General features: G+C 44.1%; 1 protein-coding gene across 1 annotated transcript in view; it reads left to right on the top strand.

Annotated features, from left to right (window-relative positions):
- Window positions 1-25,245, top strand: part of LOC140205388 (receptor-type tyrosine-protein phosphatase H-like) — an 87,259-nt gene extending 62,014 nt beyond the window's left edge. The window contains exons 13-16 of the mRNA XM_072272979.1: window positions 140-262; window positions 9,299-9,456; window positions 14,083-14,218; window positions 23,486-25,245. Coding sequence (XP_072129080.1) covers window positions 140-262; window positions 9,299-9,456; window positions 14,083-14,218; window positions 23,486-23,623 — 555 coding nt within the window. The 3' untranslated portion in view covers window positions 23,624-25,245. The remainder of the gene's footprint in view (window positions 1-139; window positions 263-9,298; window positions 9,457-14,082; window positions 14,219-23,485) is intronic.
- The last annotated feature ends 583 nt before the right edge of the window (window positions 25,246-25,828 follow it).

Genomic DNA, 25,828 nt, shown 5'->3' with positions numbered 1-25,828 from the left:
CCTGGAATCTTCCAACTTGGAGGCCAGAGTGAAACTGCTTGGTTGCGTTTAGCACCGTGGCTCATTGGGAAGAGGATTGCAAAGCCAGCTCCTAGTCCGATTAGTCCCCTGATCATTCTTTTAACTGTTTTGTTTCCAGAACAAATGCGAAGAATACTGGCCAAAGGATAACAACACTGACATCTACGGGGACTTCACAGTGAATGTCATTTCACTAAGCCGCTGCCCTACTTGGACAATCAGGGAACTTAATATCAAAAAGGTGAAGAGTTATTTACAAAGAGACCACCGTGGAGAACTAGCTGATTGCTGACTGAGACTTTATAAGGCATTCCAAACAAGAGAAAGTCTACAGATGCAGGAGGTCAAAGTAACACGCACAAAAAGCTCGAGGAACTCGGCAAACCTGGCAGCATCTATGGAAAAGAGTAAACAGTTGACATTTTGGGCTGAGACTCTTCATCAGGACTGGACTTTTTTCCAGCCCTGATGAAGGGTCTCGGTCTGAAATGTCGACTGTTTACTCTTTTCCATGGATGCTGCCTGGCCTGCTGAGTTCCTCCAGCATTTTCTGTGTGTTACTTTAAGGCATTGGTCAGACTGCACTTGGAGTATTGTGAGCTACTTTGAGCCCCTTACCTAAGGAAGGAACATGCTGGTGAGGAACCAAAGGAGGTTCAGGGTAATGATCTTGGAAATGAAAGGGAATCATTCTGGGAATGAAGAGCATTTGATGGGCGTGGACCTGCAATTACTGGAATTTAGAATGAGGGGGGATCTCATTGAGACCTATCGGATATTGAAAGGCCTAGAAAGAGTGGACATGGACAAGATGTTCCTTCAGTGGGGGAATCTAGGACCAGAGGGCACAGCCTCAGTATAGAAGGTCGTCCCTTTGGAACGGAGATGAGGAAGAACTGCTTCAGCCAGAGGTTAGTGAATCTGTGGAATCCATTGCTACAGATGGCTGTGAAGGCCAAGTCACTTAAAGTGGGGGTTAATAGGTTCCTGATTAGTCAGGGTGTCAAAGGTTATGGGAAGAAGGCAGAAGAATAGGGTTAAAAGAGATAATAAATTGGCCATGGTGGAATGGCAGAGCCATTATGGATGGGCTGAATGGCCTAATTCTGCTCCTATGTCACAGAGTCACAGAGTGATAGAAAAGTACATCAAACGAACAGGTCCTTCATCACGTCTAGTCCATGCCAAACCATTTAAACTGCCTACTCCCATCAACCTGTGCCAGGACCATAGCCCTCCACATCCCTACAATTCAGGTACCTATCCAAACTTCTCTGAAGCATTGAAATCAAGCTCGCGTGGACCACTTGCACTGGCAGCTCATTCTGCACTCTCATGACTCTCTGAGTGAAGAAAGTTTCCCTTTGCGCTCCCCCTAAAGGTTTCACCACTCTTAACCCACGAGCTCGAGTTGTAGTCCCGTCCAAGCTCAGTTGAAAAAGCCTGCTTGTGTTTAACCTATCTATACCCGTCATAATTTTGGATACCTCTATCAAATCTCATCTCCATCTTCTATGTTCCAAAGAATAAAGTCCTAACCTATTCGATCTTTCCTTATAGCTCAGGTCCTCCAGACAGAGCAACATCTTTGTAAATTTCCTCTATTCTCTTTGAACATTATTTACATCTTTCCTGAGGGTAGGTAACCAACCAAAACTGCACACATTACCCCAAATTAGACCTCACCAATGTCTATACAACTTCAACATAACATCCAGTGCTCAATACTTTGATTTATAGAAACATAGAAACATAGAAAATAGGTGCAGGAGTAGGCCATTTGGCCCTTCGAGCCTGCACCGCCATTTATTATGATCATGGTTGATCATCCAACTCAGAACACCGCCCCAGCCTTCCCTCCATACCCCCTGACCCCCGTAGCCACAAGGGCCATATCTAACTCCCTCTTAAATATAGCCAATGAACTGGCCTCAACTGCTTCCTGTGGCAGAGAATTCCACAGATTCACCACTCTCTGTGTGAAGAAGTTTTTCCTAATCTTGGTCCTAAAAGGCTTCCCCTCTATCCTCAAACTGTGGCCCCTCGTTCTGGACTTCCCCAACATCAGGAACAATCTTCCTGCATCTAGCCTGTCCAATCCCTTTAGGATCTTATACGTTTCAATCAGATCCCCCCTCAATCTTCTAAATTCCAACGAGTACAAGCCCAGTTCATCCAGTCTTTCTTCATATGAAAGTCCTGCCATCCCAGGAATCAATCTGGTGAACCTTCTTTGTACTCCCTCTATGGCAAGGATGTCTTTCCTCAGATTAGGGGACCAAAACTGCACACAATACTCCAGGTGTGGTCTCACCAAGGCCTTGTACAACTGCAGTAGTACCTCCCTGCTCCTGTACTCGAATCCTCTCGCTATAAATGCCAGCATACCATTCGCCTTTTTCACCGCCTGCTGTACCTGTATGCCCACTTTCAATGACTGGTGTATAATGACACCCAGGTCTCGTTGCACCTCCCCTTTTCCTAATCGGCCACCATTCAGATAATAATCTGTTTTCCTATTTTTGCCACCAAAGTGGCTAACTTCACATTTACCCACATTAAATTGCATCTGCCATGAATTTGCCCACTCACCCAACCTATCCAAGTCACCCTGCATCCTCTTAGCATTCTCCTCACAGCTAACACTGCCACCCAGCTTCGTGTCATCTGCAAACTTGGAGATGCTGCATTTAATTCCCTCATCCAAGTCATTAATATATATTGTAAACAACTGGGGTCCCAGCACTGAGCCTTGCGGTACCCCACTAGTCACCGCCTGCCATTCTGAAAAGGTCCCGTTTATTCCCACTCTTTGCTTCCTGTCTGCTAACCAACTCTCCACCCACACCAATACCTTACCCCCAATACCGTGTGCTTTAAGTTTGCACACTAATCTCCTGTGTGGGACCTTGTCAAAAGCCTTCTGAAAATCCAAATATACCACATCCACTGGTTCTCCCCTATCCACTCCACTAGTTACATCCTCAAAAAATTCTATGAGATTCGTCAGACATGATTTTCCTTTCATAAATCCATGCTGACTTTGTCTGATCATTTCACCGCTTTCCAAATGTGCTGTTATCACATCCTTGATAACTGACTCCAGCAGTTTCCCCACCACCGACGTTAGGCTAACCGGTCTATAATTCCCCGGTTTCTCTCTCCCTCTTTTTTTAAAAAGTGGAGTTACATTAGCCACCCTCCAATCCTCAGGAACTAGTCCAGAATCTAACGAGTTTTGAAAAATTATCACTAATGCATCGACTATTTCTTGGGCTACTTCCTTAAGCACTCTGGGATGCAGACCATCTGGCCCTGGGGATTTATCTGCCTTCAATCCCTTCAATTTACCTAACACCACTTCCCTACTAACATGTATTTCGCTCAGTTCCTCCATCTCACTGGACCCTCTGTCCCCTACTATTTCTGGAAGATTATTTATGTCCTCCTTAGTGAAGACAGAACCAAAGTAATTATTCAATTGGTCTGCCATGTCCTTGCTCCCCATGATCAATTCACCTGTTTCTGTCTGCAGGGGACCTACATTTGTCTTTACCAGTCTTTTCCTTTTTACATATCTATAAAAGCTTTTACAGTCCGTTTTTATGTTCCCTGCCAGTTTTCTCTCATAATCTTTTTTCCCCTTCCTAATTAAGCCCTTTGTCCTCCTCTGCTGAACTCTGAATTTCTCCCAGTCCTCAGGTGAGCCACTTTCTCTGGCTAGTTTGTATGCTTCTTCTTTGGAATTGATACTATCCCTAATTTCTCTTGTCAGCCACGGGTGCACTACCTTCCTTGATTTATTCTTTTGCCAAACTGGGATGAACAATTGTTGTAGTTCATCCATGCAACCTTTAAATGCTTGCCATTGCATATCCACCGTCAATCCTTTAAGTGTCATTTGCCAGTCTATCTTAGCTAATTCACATCTCATACCTTCAAAGTTACCCCTCTTTAAGTTGAAGACCAATGTGCCAAATTCTTTCTCTATGACCCTAACTACCTCAGACACCACTTTCAATTAATTATGGGCCCGTATTCCCAGATCCCTTTGTTCTACCACACTCCTCAGTGCCCCACCGCTCGCTGTGTAAGGCCTACCCTGGTTGGTCCTACTGAAGTGCAGCATCTCCCACATGTCTGCATTAAATTCTGTCTGCATTTTTCAGCCTTTTTGCCTGCCGGTCCATATCCCGCTGCAAGCCATGATAGCCTTCCTCGCTGTCAGTACAGCCTCAGACTTGGTGTCATCCACAGATTTGCTGATCCAGTTAACCACATTATCATCCAGATAGTCATATGATCACAACTATCATTCAATTGAAAATAACCCAGATGTAACCACAGGAAAACTAACCAAGATTCTCCCAAACATTATACATTTGTCTCAAATTGTTCAGATATCTACCATCATGGAGGAGATGCAGGAGCCTGAAGACATACACTCTATGATTCAGGAACAGCTTCTTCCCCTCCGCCATCAGATTTCTGAATACTTTATACATTATTGTCGCCAAACAATTGATACTAGAACATACAATCATCACAGTGATATTTGATTCTGCGCTTCCCGCTCCCTGGATTACAAATATTAAATATTAAAAATATTGAAAATAGTAAAAATTAGTAAATATTAAAAATTTAAATTATAAATCATACATGAAAAATAGAAAAATGGAAACTAAGGTAGTGTAAAAAAACTGAGAGACAGGTCCGGATATTTGGAGGGTACGGCCCAGATCCGGGTCAGGATCCGTTCAGCAGTCTTATCACAGTTGGAAAGAAGTTGTTTCCAAATCTGGCCGTACGAGTCTTCAAGCTCCTGAGCCTTCTCCCAGAGGGAGGAGGGATGAAAGGTGTGTTGGCTGAGTGGGTCGTGTCCTTGATTATCCTGGCAGCACTGCTCCGACAGCGTGCGGTGTAAAGTGAGTCCACGGACGGAAGGTTGGTTTGTGCGATGTGCTGCGCCGTGTTCACGATCTTCTGCAGCTTCTTTTGGTCTTGTACAGGACAACTTCCATACCAGGTTGTGATGCACCCTAGAAGAATGCTTTCTACGGTGCATCTATAAAAATTAGTGAAGGTCTTAGGGGACAGGCCAAATTCCTTTAGTTTTCTCAGTAAGTAAAGGCGATGGTGGGCATTCTTGGCAGTGGACTCTGCTTGGTTGGACCAAGTCAAGTCATTTGTGATATTGACTCCAAGGAACTTAAAGCTTTTGACCTGTTCCACTTGCGCACCACCGATGTAAATTGGGTCGTGCGGTCCGCTACTCCTTCTGAGGTCAACAACTTATTCCTTCATCTTGCTGACGTTGAGGGATAGGTTATTTTCTTCGCACCATGCCACCAGGTTCTTAATTTCCTCTCTGTACTCAAACAGAGAGGAAATTAAGAACATTGAACCCATGAATATTTCCTCAGTATTTTCCCTCTCTCTTTGTAACTTACAGTTACAATTTTATAGTTTTTTCTATTATGAATTGCATTGTACTGTTGCCACAAAGCATCAAATTCAATGACATGTGCTGATGATATTAAACCTGATTCTAAGTAGGATCAGAATCAGTATCAGGTTTAACATCACTGGTATATGTTAAATTTGCTGTCTTTGCGGCAGCAATACAATGAGATGCATAATAAAAGAAAACGTGAATTACATTTATATATATATATATATATATATATATATATATATCCTGGAGGAACTCAGCAGGCCAGGCATCATCTATGGAAATGAATAAACAGTTGACGTTTCAGGCCAAGATTCTTCATCAGGACAGGAAAGGAAGAGAAGAAGTCAGAGTAAGAAACTGGGGGGAGGGGAGGAAGAAGTACAAGATGGCAGGTGATAGGTGAAACCAGGAAAGAGGGAGGGAATGAAGTAAAGAGCTGGAAGGTTGATTGGTGAAAGAGATAAAGGGCTGGAGAAGGGGGAATCTGATAGGAGAGGACAGACCATAGAAGAAAAGGAAGGGGGGAGCAATGCAATACACAATAATAGAGGAAAAGAACTGTGAATTAAAGTAAATATATAATAGTTAAATTAATTAAGTAGTGCAAAAATAGAAATAAAAATAGTGAGGTAGTGTTCATGAGTTCAATGTCCATTCAGAAATTGGATAGCAGAGAGGAAGAAGCTGTTACTGAATTTTTGAGTGTATGTCTTCAGGCTCCTGTACCTCCTTCCTGATGGTAGCAATAAGAACAAGGCTTGACCTGTGATGGGGGTCCTTAATGTTGGATGCTGCCTTTTTGATGCATCACTACTTGAACTGTCCTGGATACTACAGAGGCTAGCGCCCATGGTGGAGCTGACTAAGTTTACAACTCTGTAGCTTATTTCGATCCTATGCAATGCCCCCCTCCCCTATACCAGACAGTGATACAGTCAGTTAGAATGCTTTCTATGGTACATCTGTAAAAATTTGTGAGTGTCTTTGGTGACATACCAAATCTCCTTAAATTCCTAATGAAGCCTAGCTGCTGTTGTGCCTTATTTTTCTGATTCTGATTTGTATATACATGAATCATTTCCTCAAGGAGCTTGTTTCAATTACTTCTCATTTACACACTGCAATATGATTTCTATGGATCTGTTTTGAATTTATCCCAGCACTCCTTCTATCTGCCATCAATTATCCATCAATTGTTCCAAAGCTCTCACTGCCCACATCTGATGATGCCTTTCTTGAATGATTTGGCTAAAAGTCCATAGCCAACATTGCTTAAGCAAATTAGCTGGTCATTATCACAAACAGGAGAAAATCTGCAGATGCTGGAAATCCAGAGCAACACACAAAATTCTGGAGGAACTCAGCAGGTCAGGCAGCACTTGTGGAAAAGAGTAAACAATTGACGTTTCACAATGAGACCTTTTATCAGGACTGGAAAGGAAGGGGGAAGGAGTCAGAATAAGGTGGGGGCAGGGGAGGAAGAAATACAAAGTGGCAGGTGAGAGGTGAAGCAGGGGGAGGGGTTGAAGGAGCTGGGTTCAAAGGTTCAATTTAATGCCAGAGAAATGTATACAATATACATCCTGAAATCCTGAAGTTGATTAGTAAAATACAACCTGTCCATCACGTCCCTCTAATGCTCCCCCTTCCTTTTCTTCCATGGTCTGTCCTCTCCTATCAGATTCCCCCTTCTCCAGCCCTTTATCTCTTTCACCAATCAACTTCCCAGCTCTTTACTTCACCCCCTCCCCCTTTCCTAGTTTCACCTATCACCTTCCATCTTGTACTTCTTCGTCCCCTCCCCCCACCTTCTTACTCTGACTTCTCCCCTTCCTTTCCAGTCCTGACGAAGAATCTTGGCCTGAGACGTCGACTGTTTATTCATTTCCATACAATGCTGCCTGGCCTGCTGCCTCCCTCCAGCATTTTGTGTGTGGTACTTTCGATTTCCAGCATCTGCAGACTTTCTTGTTTTTCTCTTTCGCCAGATATTTAGTTCCTTAGTTGGTTGTTGCCTGTTTTATTTTTCCTGCATTTTACTTCCCACTTGTGGTGATTGGTTGTCCACTGTACCCGACAATGACAGTTTTTTGAAACCGGTGCAGGAGTTTTTGAAGCGGAAAAGCCACTGCACTGGCGCAGTTCTGAACTGCAGGCGTCTGGGTCCTGTGGTACGATCGGTCATCACAAACTGGAGTCTTCTGTGGTTGCAGTGGATGACTATGACTTCTCCTGTGCCTTGTCATGCCCTTCGCTCTCCATGGAGCATTGCAAAACCAGCTTCCTGGCTGCTGAATCTCAGTGTTACTCTCATCTGCCCAGTCCTCTAGAGCTGAGTGTTCATGCTAGGTCAGGCATGTCCCTTTCTTACCAGGGTATAAGGCCTGCCGGCCACCCTCACCCAGTTTAGCCCACCTGTTGAAGCGGTGTACCAGGGTGTCAGCAGCTACTTGGAGCCACAGGGGACCAAAGGGCAGTGATCTGCCCCAGAATGGACACCACGAGCCCCTTCTCTGTTGATAAAGATGCAGATAACACCACTGCTGTTGGTAAAATCTCAGGTGGTGATGAGGAGGCATACAGCAGTGGGATAGATCAGCTGGATGACAGGTGTCACCACAACAACCTCCCACTCAGTATCAGCAAGACTGTGGACTTCAGCAAGTGGAAGTCAGGAGAGCACACAGTAGTTGTCATTGAGGGGTCAGCAGAGGAAAGTGTGCACAGCTTTAAGTTCCTGGGTGTCAACATCTCTGAGGCTCTCTCCTGGACCAAACACATTGAAGATATCACAAGGAGAGCATGCAAGCAGCTCAACTTCCTTAGGGTTTGTTGACAAAGACTCGTGCAAATTTCTATAGACGTACGGTGGAGATCATTCTTACTGTCTGGTATGGAAGCCCCAGTGCACAGCATCACAAGAGGCTGTAGCGTGTTGTAGATTCAGCCAGTTCCATCAGGGCACAACCCTCCCCTTCATCGAGGCCATCTTCAAGAGAGGCTGCCTCAAGAAGGCACCATCCATCATTACTACAGGAAGGATGTAGATACTATAGAGAGAGCACAGAGATTTACAAGGATGTTGCCTGGATTGGGGAGCATGCCTTATGAGAATAGGCTGAGTGAACTTTGCCTTTTCTCCTTGAAGTGACGGAGGATGAGTGGTGACCTGACAGAGGCGTATAAGATGATAAGAGGCATTTTGATCACGTGGATAGCCAGATGCTTTTTCCCAGGGCTGAAATGGTTAACACGAGAGGTCATAGTTTTAGGTGCTTGGAGGTAGGAACAAGGGGGATGTTAGAGCGGTGGGTGCATGGAATGCACTGCCAGCAACAGTGGTAGAGGTGGATACAACAGGGTCTTTTAAGAGTCTCCTAGGTAGGTACATGGAGCTTAGAAAAATAGAGGGCTAAGCAGTTAGGTAATTTTAGGCAGTTTCTATAGTAGGTTACATGGTCGGCACAATATTGTGGGCTGAAAGGCCTGTAATGTGCTGTAGATTTCTATGATTCTATGATTAAAGACCCTCACTATCCAGGATATGCCCTCTTCCTGTTAATACCATCTGGGAGGAAGTACAGGAGCATGAAGAAACACACTCAATAATTCTGGTACAGCTTCTTCCCTTCCACCATCAGGTTCCTGATGGGCTCATGAACCCTCATTATTCCACATTATTTTTTTAAATTTCAAGTTTCTTGTTTGCTTTCATGCTGCACTGCTGTCGCAGAGTGATGAGCTTCAAGTCATCTACCACAGTGACAATGAGCCTGACTGTGATTCTGAGTCTGTGACTGATGCTTTGCCTTCTTCGCTTAGGCTGGATCCTCAGAGTCACGTAGAGTCACCCAGTTCCAATTCACTTGCTGGTCAAACCAGAGTATTCCTAAGACCACAGAGAACCTGCTGCAGTTCCACGGGATGATCCGGAATTACCTCAACAAAGGTCAGGGAGGAATTCCTGTCGTACATTGTAGGTAAACATCTCCTTTGTTCAGTCTTTACGGACTTCAATTCTCAGTTAAGGGTATGTCTTAAAAGGCCCATCAAGAGTCTCACTACTGCTCTGTTATGAGCTACACTCCTTTTTCTTCCAGCCTTTGCTCTGTTGACTCTTCATTTATAGAACATAGAATACTACAGCACAATGCAGGCCATTCAGCCCACAATGTTGTCCAACCTTATAATCTAATCTAAGATCAATCCAGCTCTTCCATATTTATATCATCCATCTCCCTCTCTAAGAGATTCTTAAATGTCTCTAATGTATCTGTCTCTATGGCCACCTCTGGCAGGGCGTCCCACACTCTCCCCACCCTCTGTTTAAAAAAAATCTCACCTCTGACATCCCCTATAAGTTTCTCCAATCACCTTAAAATTACGCCCACCCCCCTCCTGCTTCAACCATTTCCACTCTGGGGGAAGATGTATCTGGCTACCCATTCAACCTATGCCTCTTATCACCTTGTACACCTCTGTGCAGTCACTTCCTTCACTCCAGAGAGAAAAGCCCCAGCTCGCCCAACCTATCCTCATGAGATATGCTCTCTAATCCAGGTAGCATCCTTGTAATCTTCCTGCCCCCCTCTCTAAAACTTCCACATCCTATAACGAGGGGACCAGATCCGAACACAATATGTCAAGTGCGGTTTAACCAGGGGTTTATAGAGCTGCAACATCACCTTACAACTCTTGTATTCACAAGGGGTCTGAGTGTTAATTTCGTATCCTAGTTAACTAATTATGGGCATGTTCTAGTTGAATAATCAAAGTAGCAGTGATAGTGGGTACTTTAATCTTTATATCATGGTGTGAGGGAAGTGGTAGGGATACAAGAACTTATGCAGGGAAATTGGGAAAAGGGGTTACTGTGTGACAGTGAGCTGCACTGACATCATTGGAGGTCAAATCCAACACAGCTCTGAAGAAGAGGTTACCAAATGACGAAGGGAGTTAGACAGAAGAAACTGCAGATAAGACCATAAGATATAGGAGCAGAATAAGGCTATTTGGCCCTTTGAGCTTGCTCCATGGCTGATCCATTTTCTCCTTCAGCCCCAATCTCCTGTCTTCTCCTCATATCCCTTCATGCTGTGACTAATCAAGAACCTATCAACCTCTGCTTTAAATATACCCAATGACTTAGCCTCCACAGGCACCTGTGGCAATGAATTCAACAGATTTGCCACCCTCTAGCTAAAGAAATTCCTCCTCATCTCCATTCTAAAAGGATGCCCCTCTATTTTGAGGCTGTATCCTCTAGTCTTAGACTCCCCTACCATAGAAAACATCCTCCCCACATCACTGGGTTTCAAGGCCTTTCAACATTTGATATGCTTCAATTAGGTCACCCCTCATTCTTCTGAATTCCTGTGAGAAGAGGCCCTGAGCCACCAAACACTCCTCATATGATGAGCCTTTCAATCCTGGAATCATTTTCTGAACTTCAATCTCAGCACATCATTTCTTAAATAAGGGGCTCAAAACTGCTCAACTCCAGATGTAATCAGGAGCAAAAGGTTGAAAAACTCAACAGGTCAGGCAGCATCTGTGAAGGCAGAGGGGTGGGATGACATAGTGGGTCAGGACTATGAAGGGGTGAGTCAGTCAGGCAGGCCACAGTAGAAACATGTGAGAAAAGGGATGATGGTCAGATGGAGTTGGGCCACAGGGGGAACTGCAGGTGTTGTAGAGGTGAGGTGAGAAGCTGAAGAGAGGATCTAGGTAAAGGAGGTATGCCATGAACAGATGGGAGAGGGGAGAAAGACCCATTATATTAATTGTGTGGCTTATACACAAATGGAAAAAGGCCTGGCACCCATCTAAACGGGTTAGCACTTAGGGAGGGGGTTAGCTAAAGGAGCATGAAGGAACATGGATGTGTGACTAGATGAGGATGGTAAGGACCCAAGTGCTTGAGAATCTGAGACTAGAATCCAGACACGCTTTTGAGACTGAGACGAGAACAGGGTTCTTGACTGGATGCTAGATGAGAATCTGACAAGACTAGATGAGAATCCAAACAAGACAGAAATCCTAAATGCAATCACAGACTGAACTGACAATTGAGCCCCAAACCTGAGTTCAGGTGTTCTTTAAATATCCAGATCCTGGCACCAAAACATGGCCACCAATTAGCGGAGCAAGCTAGTCTGTTTAAGGGGGCCATGCCAGCTGTCCATACTCTGGAGAATCGGAGCACCTAAACCCTGGAGGCTGGAGTGGTCGGGAGCATACCATATCAGGGTGGATCAGAAGGAGGGAGAAAGGAACGGGGGCCGGGAGGGGGCGTTACTGGAGAATGGAAAGCACAGTGCTTATACCATTGGATTGTAGACTACACAGGCAGAATATGACTTCTGATTTGTGTTTCATCTCACCCTAGAAGTAGAGAAGGGCAGGAGCTGTAAATCGGCGTGGGAATGGGAAGTGGAGTTGAATTTGTCTGCAAATAGGAGCTCTGGATGGCTAATCCAGACAGAGAGCAAATGCTTCTTAGGGCAGTCAATGTATATGTCTTGTCTATGCCTGGTCTTGCTGATGTACAGGAGGCCACAACAAAAGCATTGAATTCAGTAGATGGGGCTGGAGTGAATGGAAGTGCTGTTCAGTTCTCTGGGTAGAGATGAAGGAGGAGGTGTGGAGACAAGTATTGCACCTCCTATGGTTGAAAGGTTAAGTGCCAGGGAGCTGGAAGGGCCAGGTTTGCAGAGATGAGCAAAGCCAGGGAGTCATGAGGAGAGGATCCCAGCAGATAACAGATTGGGTAAAACTGTAAGAACATAATGGCTGGGAGCAGAACTAGGCCATTCAGCCCATTGAATCTGCTCCAACACTCCATCATGGCTGATTTATTATCCCTCTCAGACCCATTCTCCTGCCTTCTCCTCAAGAACCTACCAATCACCACTTTAAATATACACAATGAATTGGCTTCCGCAGCCATCTGTGTTAATGAGTTCCACAGGTTCGCAACCCTCTGGGTGAAGGAGTTCCTCTTCATTCTCCGTTCTAAAGGGATGTCCTCAGAATATAAGGCGTAGGTAGGATAGGAAGGGGAAGGAAGTGGCTGGTTGGTGGAACTGACAATGATAAAACCAGTAGGGTGAAAGGTGAGGACCAGGGACATCACTTGGACAAGTACATGGAAAGAAAAAGTTTTAGAGGGATAAGGGTCAAATGTAGTCAGAATGGAACCAGCTCAGGTAGACAACTTGGTAGCACGAGCGAGTTTGACCAAAATGCATCTTTCCATGCTTTAAGGCTCTAGCATAGTGGTTTGTGTAATGCTATTACAGCACCAGTGACTCAGGTCCAATTCCACCGCTGACTGTGGGCAGTTTGTATGTTCTCCTTGTGACCGCAAGGGGAGGGGCACCAGGGGGAGGTGATAGGCAGCTGAAGAGAAGAGGTAAGAGGGGAATTGAAGAATTCTGCAAAAAAGCAGGATTTCCCAGTGACCAACCATTTCAATTCCAATCTCCATTCCCGTTCAAACATGTCGGACTATGACCTCCTCTTCTGCCATGATAAGAACCCCTCTGAGGGTGCAGAAGCACCAATTCATAATTGTATGGGTAGCCTCCAATCTGATGGCATGAGTATTGATTTCTCCAACTTTCAGAAATGTTTCCTCCTTCCCCTTCCCTCTTCTTAAATTTCCCACTCTGGCCTCTTGCCTCTTCTCTTCTCCTCACCTGCCTATCATTTCCCCCTGGTGCCCCTTTTCCTTCCCTTTTTCCCATGGTCCACTCTCCTCTCTTATCAAATTCATTCCTCTCCAGCCCTTCACCTTTTCCACCTATCACCTCCCAGCTTCTTCTTTCATCCCTTCCTTCTCCACCTATCACCTTCTAGCTTGTACTCCTTTCCCTCCTCCACCTTCTTATTAGGCATTCTTTCCCCTTCCTTTCCAGTCCTGATGAAGAGACTTGACCCGAAACAACAACTGTTTATTCCTCTCCATAGATACTGCCCTGCCAGCCACTGGCGTAGTGGCATCAGCACTGGACTTTGAGACGAATGGTCCTGAGTTCGAATCTGGCCGGCTCCTTGCACACTTTCCATTCTAGCAACGTGGCCTTGTAGAAGAACAGTCAAAATGCTGAGTTCCTCCCACATTTTGTGTGTGTTGCTCTGGATTTCCAGCATCTCTTGTGTTTATGACAGTGTGAGGAAGCTGAGTTAGCATGGGAGCGAACTAGGCAGCAGTGCAAGGCACTGGGGAAGAGGGGTGACTGAGTACATTTGAGAGGGCTGGATTAACACCTCAGTGATGCAGACTGCTGAGGGAAGTGATTACTGAAGGACATATGAGGGAGCTGGGTTAATGTCTGGACAGAGCTAATTAGTAGCATGGTCCACTGGAGGAGAGGAGTGGGACTGCACAAGGGAGGTGGATTAGCATGAAGGGATATAAGTTAGACTGGGTGCTGGAGGCGAGGTATTACCGACAGAGTAAGGGAGACATTTATTGTGAGGGTGAATAAAATTGTCTAAAGAATGCCTGATTTAATCAGAATTTTTAAACGCAGGCCATGTTGCCATGGAGACTAAGAAAAGAATATAAATCTGAAAATGATGATAATCCTGTTTCATTTCAGCTCTGGTTCAGGACGGACTGGCACTTTCATAGCCCTTGACTATATCCTGCAACAGGTAGAAAAGGAGGCAGTGGTTGATGTCCATGGGGTCATCAGTAAAATTAGGATGAATCGGTCGTCCATGGTCCAGTCTGAGGTGAGAAGTTTCTACTGTTGGTTCAGCTTCAGTATTATTAATTATCACGCTGAGTTAATTATCTACACATGATCATATTCCATATCAGTAAGGGGCAGCTTGGAATATTCACCCTCTTGGCAAGATCTGACCAATTCTCAAAACACAGTGGCTGACAATACTCTGGCCTCCCACACATCCATGGTGTTCTTTCACTGGAAATTTGTTCAAAGTTCAAGGTAAATTTTGTTATCAAAGTACATATATGACACCATATACAATCCCGAGATTCATTTTCCTGTGGCATACTTAGCAAATCTATAGAATAATAACTATAACAGGATCAATGAAAGATCATCCAAAGTGCAGAAGACAACAAACTGCGCAAATGTAAATAAATAGCAATAAATAATGAGAACATGAGATAAAGAGTCCTTAAAGTGAGATCACTGGTTGTGGGAACCTCAATGGATGGGGAAATGAGTGTAGTTATCCCCTTTTATTCAAGAGCCTGATGGTTGTGGGGTTGTAACTGTTCTTGAACCTGGTGGTGTGAGTCCTGAGGCTCTTGTACCTTCTACCTGATAGCAGCAGGGAGAAAAGAACATGGCCTGGGTGCTGGGGATCCATATTAGAGTGAAAATTCTTTACCTAGACTTTGTCTCTACACATGATCATATTCCATATCAGTAAGGGGCATTGTCTTGATGAGTAACTGACTGTCGTTTAGGTCTAAGACAGAGGTTCTCAACCTGGGGTCTACGGATCCCTTGCTTAACAGCATTGGTCCATGGCATAAAAATGGTTGGGACCCTCCTTCTCTAAAGGTTTTCGATTTGGGTTCCATTCATGAGACTTGAGCAGAAAACCTAGAGGCTGCCTCTCGTGGTGTACTACTGACTGCTGAAATTCAAGTCAAGTCAAGTCCAGTCACTTTTTATTGTCATTTCGACCATAACCGCTGGTACAGTACACAGTAAAAACGAAACAACATTTTTCAGGACCATGGTGCTACATGAAACAATACAAAACACTACACCGAATGACATAAAACAACACAAAAACTACACTAGACTACAGACCTACCCAGGACTGCATAAAGTGCACAAAACAGTGCAGGAATTACAATAAATAATAAACAAGACAATAAAACAAAACAAACACAGTAGAGGGCAGTAGGTTGGTGTCAGTCCAGGCTCTGGGTATTGAGGAGTCTGATGAGTTGGGGGAAGAAACTGTTACATAGTCTGGTCGTGAGAGCCCGAATGCTTCGGTGCCTTTTGCCAGATGGCAGGAGGGAGAAGAGTTTGTATGAGGGGTGCGTGGGGTCCTTCATAACGCTGTTTGCTTTACGGATGCAGCGTGTGGTGTAAATATCTGTAATGCCGGGAAGAGAGACCCCGCTGATCTTCTCAGCTGACTTCACTATCCGCTGCAGGGTCTTGCGATCCGAGATGGTGCAATTTCCAAACCAGGCAGTGATGCAGATGCTCAGGATGCTCTCAATGCAATGGGGTGAGGATGGGGGGTGGGAGATGGAATTTTCCCAGCCTTCGCAGAAAGTAGAGACGCTGCTGGGCTTTCTTTGCTATAGAGCTGGTGTTGAGGGACCTGGTGAGATTCTCCGCCACATGAACACCAAGAAATTTGGTGCTCTTAACGATCTCTATGGAGGAGTCGTCGATGTTCAGTGGAGAGTTGTCACTCTGTGTCCTCCTGAAGTCAACAACCATCAAGGTAAGTTTATTACCAAAGTACATATAGTATATGTCACCATATACAACCCTGAGATTCATTTTTGGCAGGCATTCACAGTAAATTCAAAGAAACACAATAGGAGCAATGCAAAACTGCACACAAACACTGACAAACAACCAATGTGCAAAAGACAACAAATTGTGTAAAAAGGAAAAAGAAATATGATGATAATAATAAATCAGAAAGTAATAAATATCGAGAACATGAGTTGTAGAGTCCTTGAAAGTGAGCCCATAGGTTCTGGAATCAGTTCAGTGTTGGGACGAGTGAAGTTTTCCACGCTGGTTCAGGGGCCTGATGGTTGAGACGTAATAATTGTTCCTGATCCTGATGGTGTGGGACCTAAGGGTCCTGCACACCCTGTCTGATGGCAGCAGTAAGAAGAGAACATGGTCTAGACAGTGGAAGTCCCTGATGATGGATGCTGTTTTCCTGTGACAGCAATGGTGGGGAGGGCTCTACCTGTGATGGCCTAAACTGTATCCACTGCTTTTTGTGGGCTTGTCCGATCAACGGCATTGGTGTTTCCATGCCAGGCTGCAAAGCAATCAGTCAGGATACACTCCAATGTGCGTCTACAGAAGTACGTCAAAGTTTTAGATGACATGTTGAATCTTCACAAACTTCTAAGAAAGTAGTCACTTCCTCCCTCCTGTCCATTCAGGGCCCTAAACAGCCCTTCTAGGTGAGGCAACACTTCACCTGTGTATCTGCTGGGGTTGTCTATTGTATCCAGTGCTTCCGATGTCCTGCCTCTACATTGGCGAAACCGACCTTAAACTGAGGGACTGTTTCGTCAAGCACCTCTGCTCCATCTGCCACAAGCGGAACTCCCTGGTGGCCAAACTTTTTAATTCCCATTCCTATTCTGATACGTCGGTCCTTCTGGAGCAACACCTTATATTCCGTCTGGGTAGCCTCCAGCCTGATGGCATGAATATCAATTTCTCCTTCTGGTAAACATTTTTCCCATCCCCTGCCCTCTTCCTCTATTCCCCACTCTGACCTTCTACCTCTTCTCACCTACCTATGACTTCCCCCAGGTCACCACCTCCTTCCCTTTCTCTTACTATCCACTCTCCTCTCCTATCATATTCCTTCTTCTCCAGCCCTTGATCTTTCCCACCTACCTGGCTTCACTTATCACCTTCCAGCCAGCCTATTTCCCCTCACCCCATCTTTTTTTATTCTGTTGTCTTCCCCCCCCTTTACTTTCCAGTCCTGAAGAAGGATCTCAGCCGACATGTCAACTGTTTATTTACTTCCATCGATGCGGCCTGACCCGCTGAGTTCCTCCAGCATTTTGTGTGTCTGAAAGTAACACCATCTTTTGTGTTTTCTCAAGTGGATGCCAAAGATCCCATAGCCCTATTCTATACAACTGGAAAGTTATCCTGTGGCAAGTATTTAGCCACCATGGGAGAGATTACACTTGCTATTATCTAAGTGATATCGGTGGGAGTTTGCTGAGCTCAGTTTAGCATTGTCTCAATTCAGCCTTCCCCTCCCACCCCCATCTTAACTGAATTTTACAGGAGCACCATTGAGAGCTTTCTGACAAGCTGCCTCTCCATCTGGTATGGGAGCAGCAGGGCATCGGGCCAGAAATTCCTACAAAGGACTGTGAGAATGGCTGAGAGGATCGTAGGGGTCTCCCGACTCGGGGAAATTTATCAGGAGCATTGTGTACACAGGGCGCTTAGTGTTCTCAAGGATCCCACCCATCTATCCAGCATCCTCTTTGACTCTCTACGAACAGGTAGGAGACTCCAATGCATAAAGACAAGAATGGTCAGGATGGGGAACAGTTTCTTTCCACAGGCCATTAGGCTTCTGAACTCCCTGCCGCATCACATTCGAAGTGTCACCAGATAATTTGTACTGTACCCTACAGTATTTAATTTATGCACTGTTTTGTTTATCTATGCGTAATTTATTTGTAGATTTAATCCTTACTTTCCCAAGTTATTCTGTAAACTGGACTGGTCTAAGAACACTGAAGCTGTCTACAAGAAGGGTCAGAGCAGTCTCTATTTCCTGAGGAGACTGAGGTCCTTTAACATCTGCCGGACGATGCTGAGCCTGTTCTATGAGTCCGTGGTGACCAGTGCTATCATGTTTGCTGTTGTGTGCTGGGGCAGCAGGCTGAGGGTAGCAGACACCAACAGAATCAACAAACTCATCTGTAAGGCCAGTGATGTTGTGGGGATGGAACTGGACTCTCTCACGGTGGTGTCTGAAAAGGCAATGCTGTCTAAGTTGCATGCCATCTTGGTCAATGTCTCCCATCCACTACATAATGTACTGGTTGGGCACAGGAGTACATTCAGCCAGAGACTCATTCCTCCGAGATGCAGCACAGAGTGTCATAGGAAGTCATTCCTGCCTGTGGCCATCAAACTTTACAACTCCTCCCTTGGAGAGTCAGACACCCTGAGCTGATAGGCTGGTCCTGGACTTATTTCATAATTTACTGGCATAATTTACATATTACTATTTAACTATTTATTACTATTTTCTACTACTATTCTATTACTATTTATTATTTCTATGAGTATTACTATTTACTATTTACTAATAGTAATATTACTATTACTATTTATTATTTATGGTGCAACTGTAACGAAAACCAATTTCCCCCGGGATCAATAAAGTATGACTACTACTACTACTACTATTATACATGTGTCATGTGTACAATTGTACATTATACGTGTGTCATCCTTACTTTCCCAAGTTATTGTGTATTATATGTGTGTCATGTGTTTCTCCTAGTCCGGAGAAACATTGTCTCATTTGATGGTATGCATGTATATAGATAAATGACAATAAACTTGACTTGAGCTTGACTCGCCTGTAGTGACAGTTCAATGGTGCACTTGCAGACGTGCTGCCTCTGAGTTCCCCTGGCCTGTGCGCAACCCTAACCTCTGGTGTTCCCTGTGTGCACATACGCCCTCTGACCATTTCGATTTCCTTTAAGAGTCCCAGTTTCCTGCTGCGTCCCAGACAGGTTGTGGTGTGCTATAAATTGCCCATTGCCCTTGTGTGTGCATGTGTGTGTGGTAGAATTAAAGAAGATTTGAGGAGAATGTGGGAGAATATAATGGGATTGATGTACAGGACTGAAAGAAGGTCATAAATGTAGTCAGCTCCATCTTGGGCACTAGCCTACAAAGTACCCAGACACCTTCAAGGAGCGGTGTCTCAGAAAGGCAGTGTCCATTATTCAGAACTTCCAGCACCTAGGGCATGCCCTTTTCTCACTGTTACCATCAGATAGGAGGTACAGAAGCCTCAAGCACACACTCAGCAATTCAGAAACAGCTTCTTCCCCTCTGCCATCCGATTCCTAAATGGACATTGAACCTGTGAACACTACCTCACTTTTTAAATGTATATTATTTCTGTTTTTGCACGATTTTTACTCTTATCAATATAATTGATTATTATTATTTTTCTTCTATGTTATGAACTGCTGCTGCTAACTTAACAAATGCCACGACACAGGCCAGTGATAATAAACCTGATTCTCATTCTGATTCCGTAAGTAGGTGGTTGATGATTACTGCAGACTTGGTAGGTTGAAGATTCAAGATTGTTTAATATCATTTCCAGTGCACAAGTTTAATTAAATTATTGATACTCTGGACCCAATGTAGCATACAAAAACACAAAAGATGAAGAACACGAGAAAAATAATAAATATAAGTACATACCATAGGTTATACACAAAGATATGCACATAGATACAAGATTCAAGATTGTTTAATATCATTTCCTGTACATAAGTATAAAGGAGAATGAAGTAATTGTTACTCGAGATCCGATGCAGCACAAAGAAAACTACAAAAGTACTATAGTACTAAAACACACGCACAATAAATATAAATACATAAGATAGCTTATATACATAGATTAATTGTACGACCAGAAAGTGACACTAGTCTGTACATAAGGTGAGTGACAGGAAATAATAAAGTAGTGGTGGAGTCAGTGGGTTTTTATTGTCTATAGAATCAGAATCTGAACCAGGTTTAATATCACCAGCATATGTCGTGAAATTTGTTAACTAAACAGCAGCACAATGCAATACATGGTAAATATAGAAAAAAGTTGAATTACAGTAAGTATATATAATTAAATAAGTTAAAATAAGTAGTGCAAAAACAGAAACAAATAAAAAGTAGTGAGTCAGTATTCACGGGTTCAATGTCTATTTAGAAATCGGATGTCAGAGGGGAAGAAACTGTTCCTGAATCGCTGAGTGTGTGCCTTCAGGCTTCTGTGACAGTAATTCAATAGTTAATTGAGATGGTAATTCCTAAGATTGTGAAAGTACTGTAGATATACCAATAGATGTTCTCTAGATGAATAACACGTTCAAACAAGAAGAACGTATGGACAAAACGTGTTTTTTTTAATGTGCACAGTTTGTCTTTTACACATCGGCCTTTGTTTGCATGTAGTTTTTCATTGCTTCTATTGTATTTTTCTGATCTACTGTGAAAGCCCACAAGAAGATGAATCTCAAGGTAGTATTTATTTTTTCAACAACACAGTGCAGGATAGGCCCTTCTGGCTGTTTGAGCCATGTTGCCCCAGCAATCCCTAACAAATCTGATTAACCCTAATCTAATCATGGGACAATTTACAATGACCAATTCACCTACCCGGTAGGTCTTTAGACTGTGGGAGGAAACCGGTACACCCAGGGAAAACCCACGCATTTGACAGGGAGGACATATGGAATCCTTACAGACGGCGCCGGAATTGAACTGTACACGTTGTTCAGTTCCTTCTCACGCCTTGTTTGGTGCATCCAACAGCATTCTTGCCAAGGCAGAGATGCCAGCCTGATGCTCAATCCAGCACGGTTGGAAAGTGTGCAAGGAGCTGGCCGAATTCGAACCCAGGACCACTTGCCTCGAAGTCCAGTGCTGATGCCACTACACCACCAGACAGCTATCTTTATATGTACTTTACTAATAAATTTACTTTGAACTTTAGCAGTGGGGATTAAGGTATCTAGGACCTTAGGGACCAGCAATGTTTGCTATCCCTACCCTGGGAATGCCTAGTGTGCCAATGCAGAGGGAGCTGATACAGAGTAATCCATGCTGACATTACCCTGGAAGTAGCTGATGGGACAATTCAGATTGAGATTGACTCTGTATCTAACCTACCTTAGGAGTGTATCATGAGATTGTCAACAGAGACCTTTAAAATACTTTCTGACTATATCATGAGTATATCATGGTCTCAACCTGAACATTAACTCGATTTCTCTCTCCACAGATGCTGTCTTAATGGGCTGAATAATTCCATCATTTTCTCTTTTTCTTTCAGCATTTACAGTTTCTTTTATTTGTTACTCAGTTGGGAGACCTATGGTCTCCAGACCATGGGAGTGTTTTATGGGACGGTGTTAGGGGAGCTTGACTTTGTACCTAACCTGTGTTATCACTGCCTTGGGAGTGTTTGACGGGGTGGTGCGGAAGGAATTTTACTCCTTATTTAACCTGTCTTATTTTTTGGGGGGATGTGGGCGTCGCTGTCAAGACCCGTCTTTATTGCCCATTGGTAGAGCACAAAATGCTGGAGAGACTCAGCAGGTCAGGCAGCTCTATGGAAATGAATAAACAGTCGATGTTTCAGGACTGGAAAGGAAGGGGGAAGGTGCCAGAATAAGAAGGTGGGGGGAGGGGAGGAAGACAAGCTAGAAGGTGATAGTGAAGCCCGGTGGGTGGAAAAGGTAAAGGGCTGGAGAAGAATGAATCTGGTGGGAGAGGAGAGTGGACCACAGGAGAAAGGGAAGGAGGAGGTACCCATTCCTAATTGCTCTCTAGAGGGCAATGATGATCAATAATGTCAAGAGTCATACTTTTTGATCCCAGTGAACTTGTTCTCCCCAACCGGCTTCACCTAGAATGGCTGAGATCAGAAGCCACACTCATCCTTCAGAAGACCAAATTTCCTTCATGTCACTTCCTTCTGCGGCCAAATCCATATACAATTGGTGCAGAAGAAAACAAAGAAGGACCTTTCCCCATCTGCTTTTCAGCCACTATTAATGCCTCAAAAATGAATGAAAGCTTTGTATTTTTCACAAGAACTGAGCATATTTTTTATTATTTATTTTGTATTTCCACAGTGTCTCTGCTTTTGCACATCGGTTGTCTGCAAATCTTTGTATGTAACTTTTCATTGATTGTATTGTATTTAACAAACAAAACAATTAACAATCACAGCACGGAAACAGGCCATCTCGGCCCTTCTAGATTTATTTCTTTATTTTCCCGTGAATGCCTGCAAGGAAATGAATCTCAGGGTTGTATATGGAGACATATATGTACTTTGATAGTAATTTTACTTTGATCTTTTGAACTTCGAACTTTGAAAAGCCGCTGTAGGTCTGATGCCAGTGAAAACCATTAAAGTTCAAAATTCAAAGTTCAAAGTAAAAATATTTATTATCAAAGTACAAATATGTCACCATATACAACACTGAGATTCATTTACTTGTGGGTATACTCAATAAATCCATAATAGAATAATAACCATAACAGAATCAATGTAAGACTGCACCAACTTGGGCGTTCAACCAATGTGCAAAAGACAACAGACTGTGTAAATGCAAAATTAAAGAAATAATAATAATAAACAAATAAACAATACGTATAGAGACCATGAGACGAAGAGTCTTTGAAGGTGAGTCCATAGGTTGTGGGAGCATGTCCATGATGGGGCAAGTGAAGTTATCCTCTTTGGTTCAAGAGCCCAATGGCTGAAGGGTAATAACCATTCCTGAACCCGCTGGTGTGAGTCCTGAGGCTCCTGTACTTTCTTCCTGATGGCAGTAGCAAGAAGGGAGCATGACCAGTGTGGTGGGCGTCCCTGATGATGGATGCTGCTTTTCTATGACAACACTCCATGTAGATGTGCTCAATGGTGGGGAGAGCTTTACCCATGATGGACTGGGCTGTATCCACTAATTTTTGCAGGATTTTCCATTCAAGGATATCGGTGTTTCCATACCAGGCTGTAATGCAGCCACTCAATATACTCTCCACCACACATCTATACAGGTTTGTCAAAGTATTAGATATCATGCCAAATCTTCGCAAACTTCTAAGGAAGGGAACTTGAATATGGCATTGGAGCTGTGCTTAGCCTCACAGTCATAAGTGTACAGTAAGTAGAGCAGGGGGCTAAGATCATAGAGGAGATATTGCCAATCCGAAGTGACCGAGGTCTGCATGTGAGGATCCAATTGTGCAAGGAGGTGTTGAGGCCAAGGTCTTGGAGCCTTTTGATTAGTTTCGTGGGGATGATGGTGTTGAATGCCAAGCTGTACTTCATAAAGAGCATCGAGATGTTCCAGGGTTGAGTGAAGAGCCAATGAGATGGTATCTGCCGTGGACTAATTGCTCCGGTAGGCAAATTGGAGCCTACTTCTTTTCATAACTACAGTAGGGATGGCTCGGCTCGTCTCACTGTGAGTAACATTTCAATTTCCTGCTTTTCTAGGCTCTGTATACCTTCCTACACCAGTGCATTCTGGACATAATTGAAAGGAAATGGAACATTGAGCATACCTATCCGAATGACACAGGCCACTTCTATGAAAGCATCAAAGACAGCAGTGAATATCAAGTTGTTGTTTAAGAGTTGTCGGACTGTTCCATCCAGTCGCGTTGCCATGGATACACGTTGCACCCTGCTTGTAAGCGTGCTTGTGTTTATTTTCTCCCTCTCTTCCAGCATCACTGACCCTGTGGGGACTGCACTGAGATCAGCAGAGTGTTAGATTAGCTCCATTTCTCACATGCACGTCGAAACCCACAGTGAACTGCGTCACTTGCACCAAATTAAATCAGCGTGGACTGTGCTGGGGGCCGTCTGCAAGTGTCACCAACATACCATGTCCTCAATTCACTAACCCAATCTCTAACCTGTACATCTTTGGAATATGAGACCCAGAGCACCTGAAACAAAACCCTCACATACAAGGGAGAACGTACAAACTCCTTAGCGACAACAGTGGGAATCAAACCCCCACTGTTGATTACTGGCACTGTACTGTAATAATACTATAAGACGGTAAAATATAGGAGCTGAATTAGGCCATTTGGCACATTGAATCTGCTCCGCCATTTCATCCTGGCAGATCCAATGGTCCTCTCAGTCCCAGTCTCCTGCCTTCTCCCCGTATCCCTTTATGCCCTGACTAACCAAGAATCTATCAACCTCTGCCCTAACTATACATAAAGACTTGACCTCCTCAACTGCCTGTGGCAATGAATTCCACAGATTCACCACTATCTGGCTAAAGAAATTCCTCCTCATCTCCATTTCATTGGCTTTGTATCTGTACTTGGCACAATGACAATAAAGTTGAATCTAATCTAATCTAAAAGGACAACTCTCTATTCTGAGTCTATGCCCTCTGGTCTTAAACTCTCCCATCCACATGCACTCTATCAAGGTTGTTCACCATCTGATAGGTTTCAATGAGGTCACCCCTCATTCTTCTAAATTCTAGTGAATACGGGCCCAGAGCCATCAAATGTTGCTGCGATATCATTTTTCCAATTTTTTTGTAATCATTAGGGTACCATTACTGCGCAGTTAACTGCATCCAAACTCTCCAAATCACCGTCTGTGCATTCTACCTCTGGTTCACTATCCACTCCAGTGCATCGGTGTCTGTCTCGGTGTTTGCATATATCTCCATGTGCATCAGACTACCCCCGGTGTCTCTGTCTGCTTTATTATCTCTGTCTGTATCTCACACTGTTTCCACCAACCCTTCAATGTCTGTCTCACTGTCCATACATGACTCACTGGTCTGTCTACATCAAACCCCCTTTGTCTACATCAGACTCCTTCTGTCTATGTGTCTGTCCCGTGTTTTGTCTCTATCCAACTTTCTCTTTAAATTTTTTTTACCGCTGTGTGGACCAATCATTGCTCTGAGCAGGAAATTTTTGCACAGTCTGAAAACTGAGTGGCACCTTAAATGTCTTTTTTTGTAATGTAAATATTTAGAACGAAAATTGAAAAATGACATACTTATGATTTTATGTATTAATTGAAGGGTATATTGAAATACAGTACAGCAAAGCAAATCGTTCACATTTTGTAAGCTTTTTCTCATCTCTGTTAGAGTGCTTTTTGGGTTTAGCACATATAGCAAATAGCTGTTTGTTCTTTCCATTTTTTTTCCTCTCTCTCTACCCTCCCACTCCCCCTCTCCCTTCCCACTCCATCCTCCCCCTCCCTCCTCATCCTCCAAAAGATAGTCAGCTTATTTGTGAGTGTGTGCATCAAATAAAAAGACTACTGTTCATACAGTCTCTACGGTGACTTTGCTCACTTGACAAGGAGCATTTCAGTCACTGCGCGGCCACGCACCCTTGCAGTTAAGAAACAGTGCTTCTGTCCAACACTCACAACACGCTGCAGGAACTCAGCAGGTTGGGCAGCATCCGTGGAAACAATGAGTTGACGTTTTGGGCCAGAACGCTTCATCAGGACTGTAGAGGGAAGGGGCAGAGGCCCTATAAAGAAGGTGGGAGAGGGTGGGAAGAAGGCTGGTAGGTTCCAGGTGAAAAACCAGTAAGGGGAAAGATAAAGGGGTGGGGGAGGGGAAGCAGGGAGGTGATAGGCAGGAAAGGTGGAGAAGGAACAGGGGAAAACATAATGGGTAGTAGAAGGAGGTGGAACCATGAGAGAGGTGATAGGCAGCTGGGGGAGGGGGCAGAGTGACACAGGGATAGAGGAAGGGAGGGGGAGGGAATTACCGGAAGTTGGAGAATTCTATGTTCATACCAAGGGGCTGGAGATTACCTAGATGATGTATGAGGTGTT

The sequence above is a fragment of the Mobula birostris genome, chromosome 11 (genome assembly GCF_030028105.1).
Source record: "Mobula birostris isolate sMobBir1 chromosome 11, sMobBir1.hap1, whole genome shotgun sequence".
NCBI classification, from domain to species: Eukaryota; Metazoa; Chordata; class Chondrichthyes; order Myliobatiformes; family Myliobatidae; genus Mobula; species Mobula birostris.
This window is presented reverse-complemented; position numbering and strand designations above follow the sequence as displayed.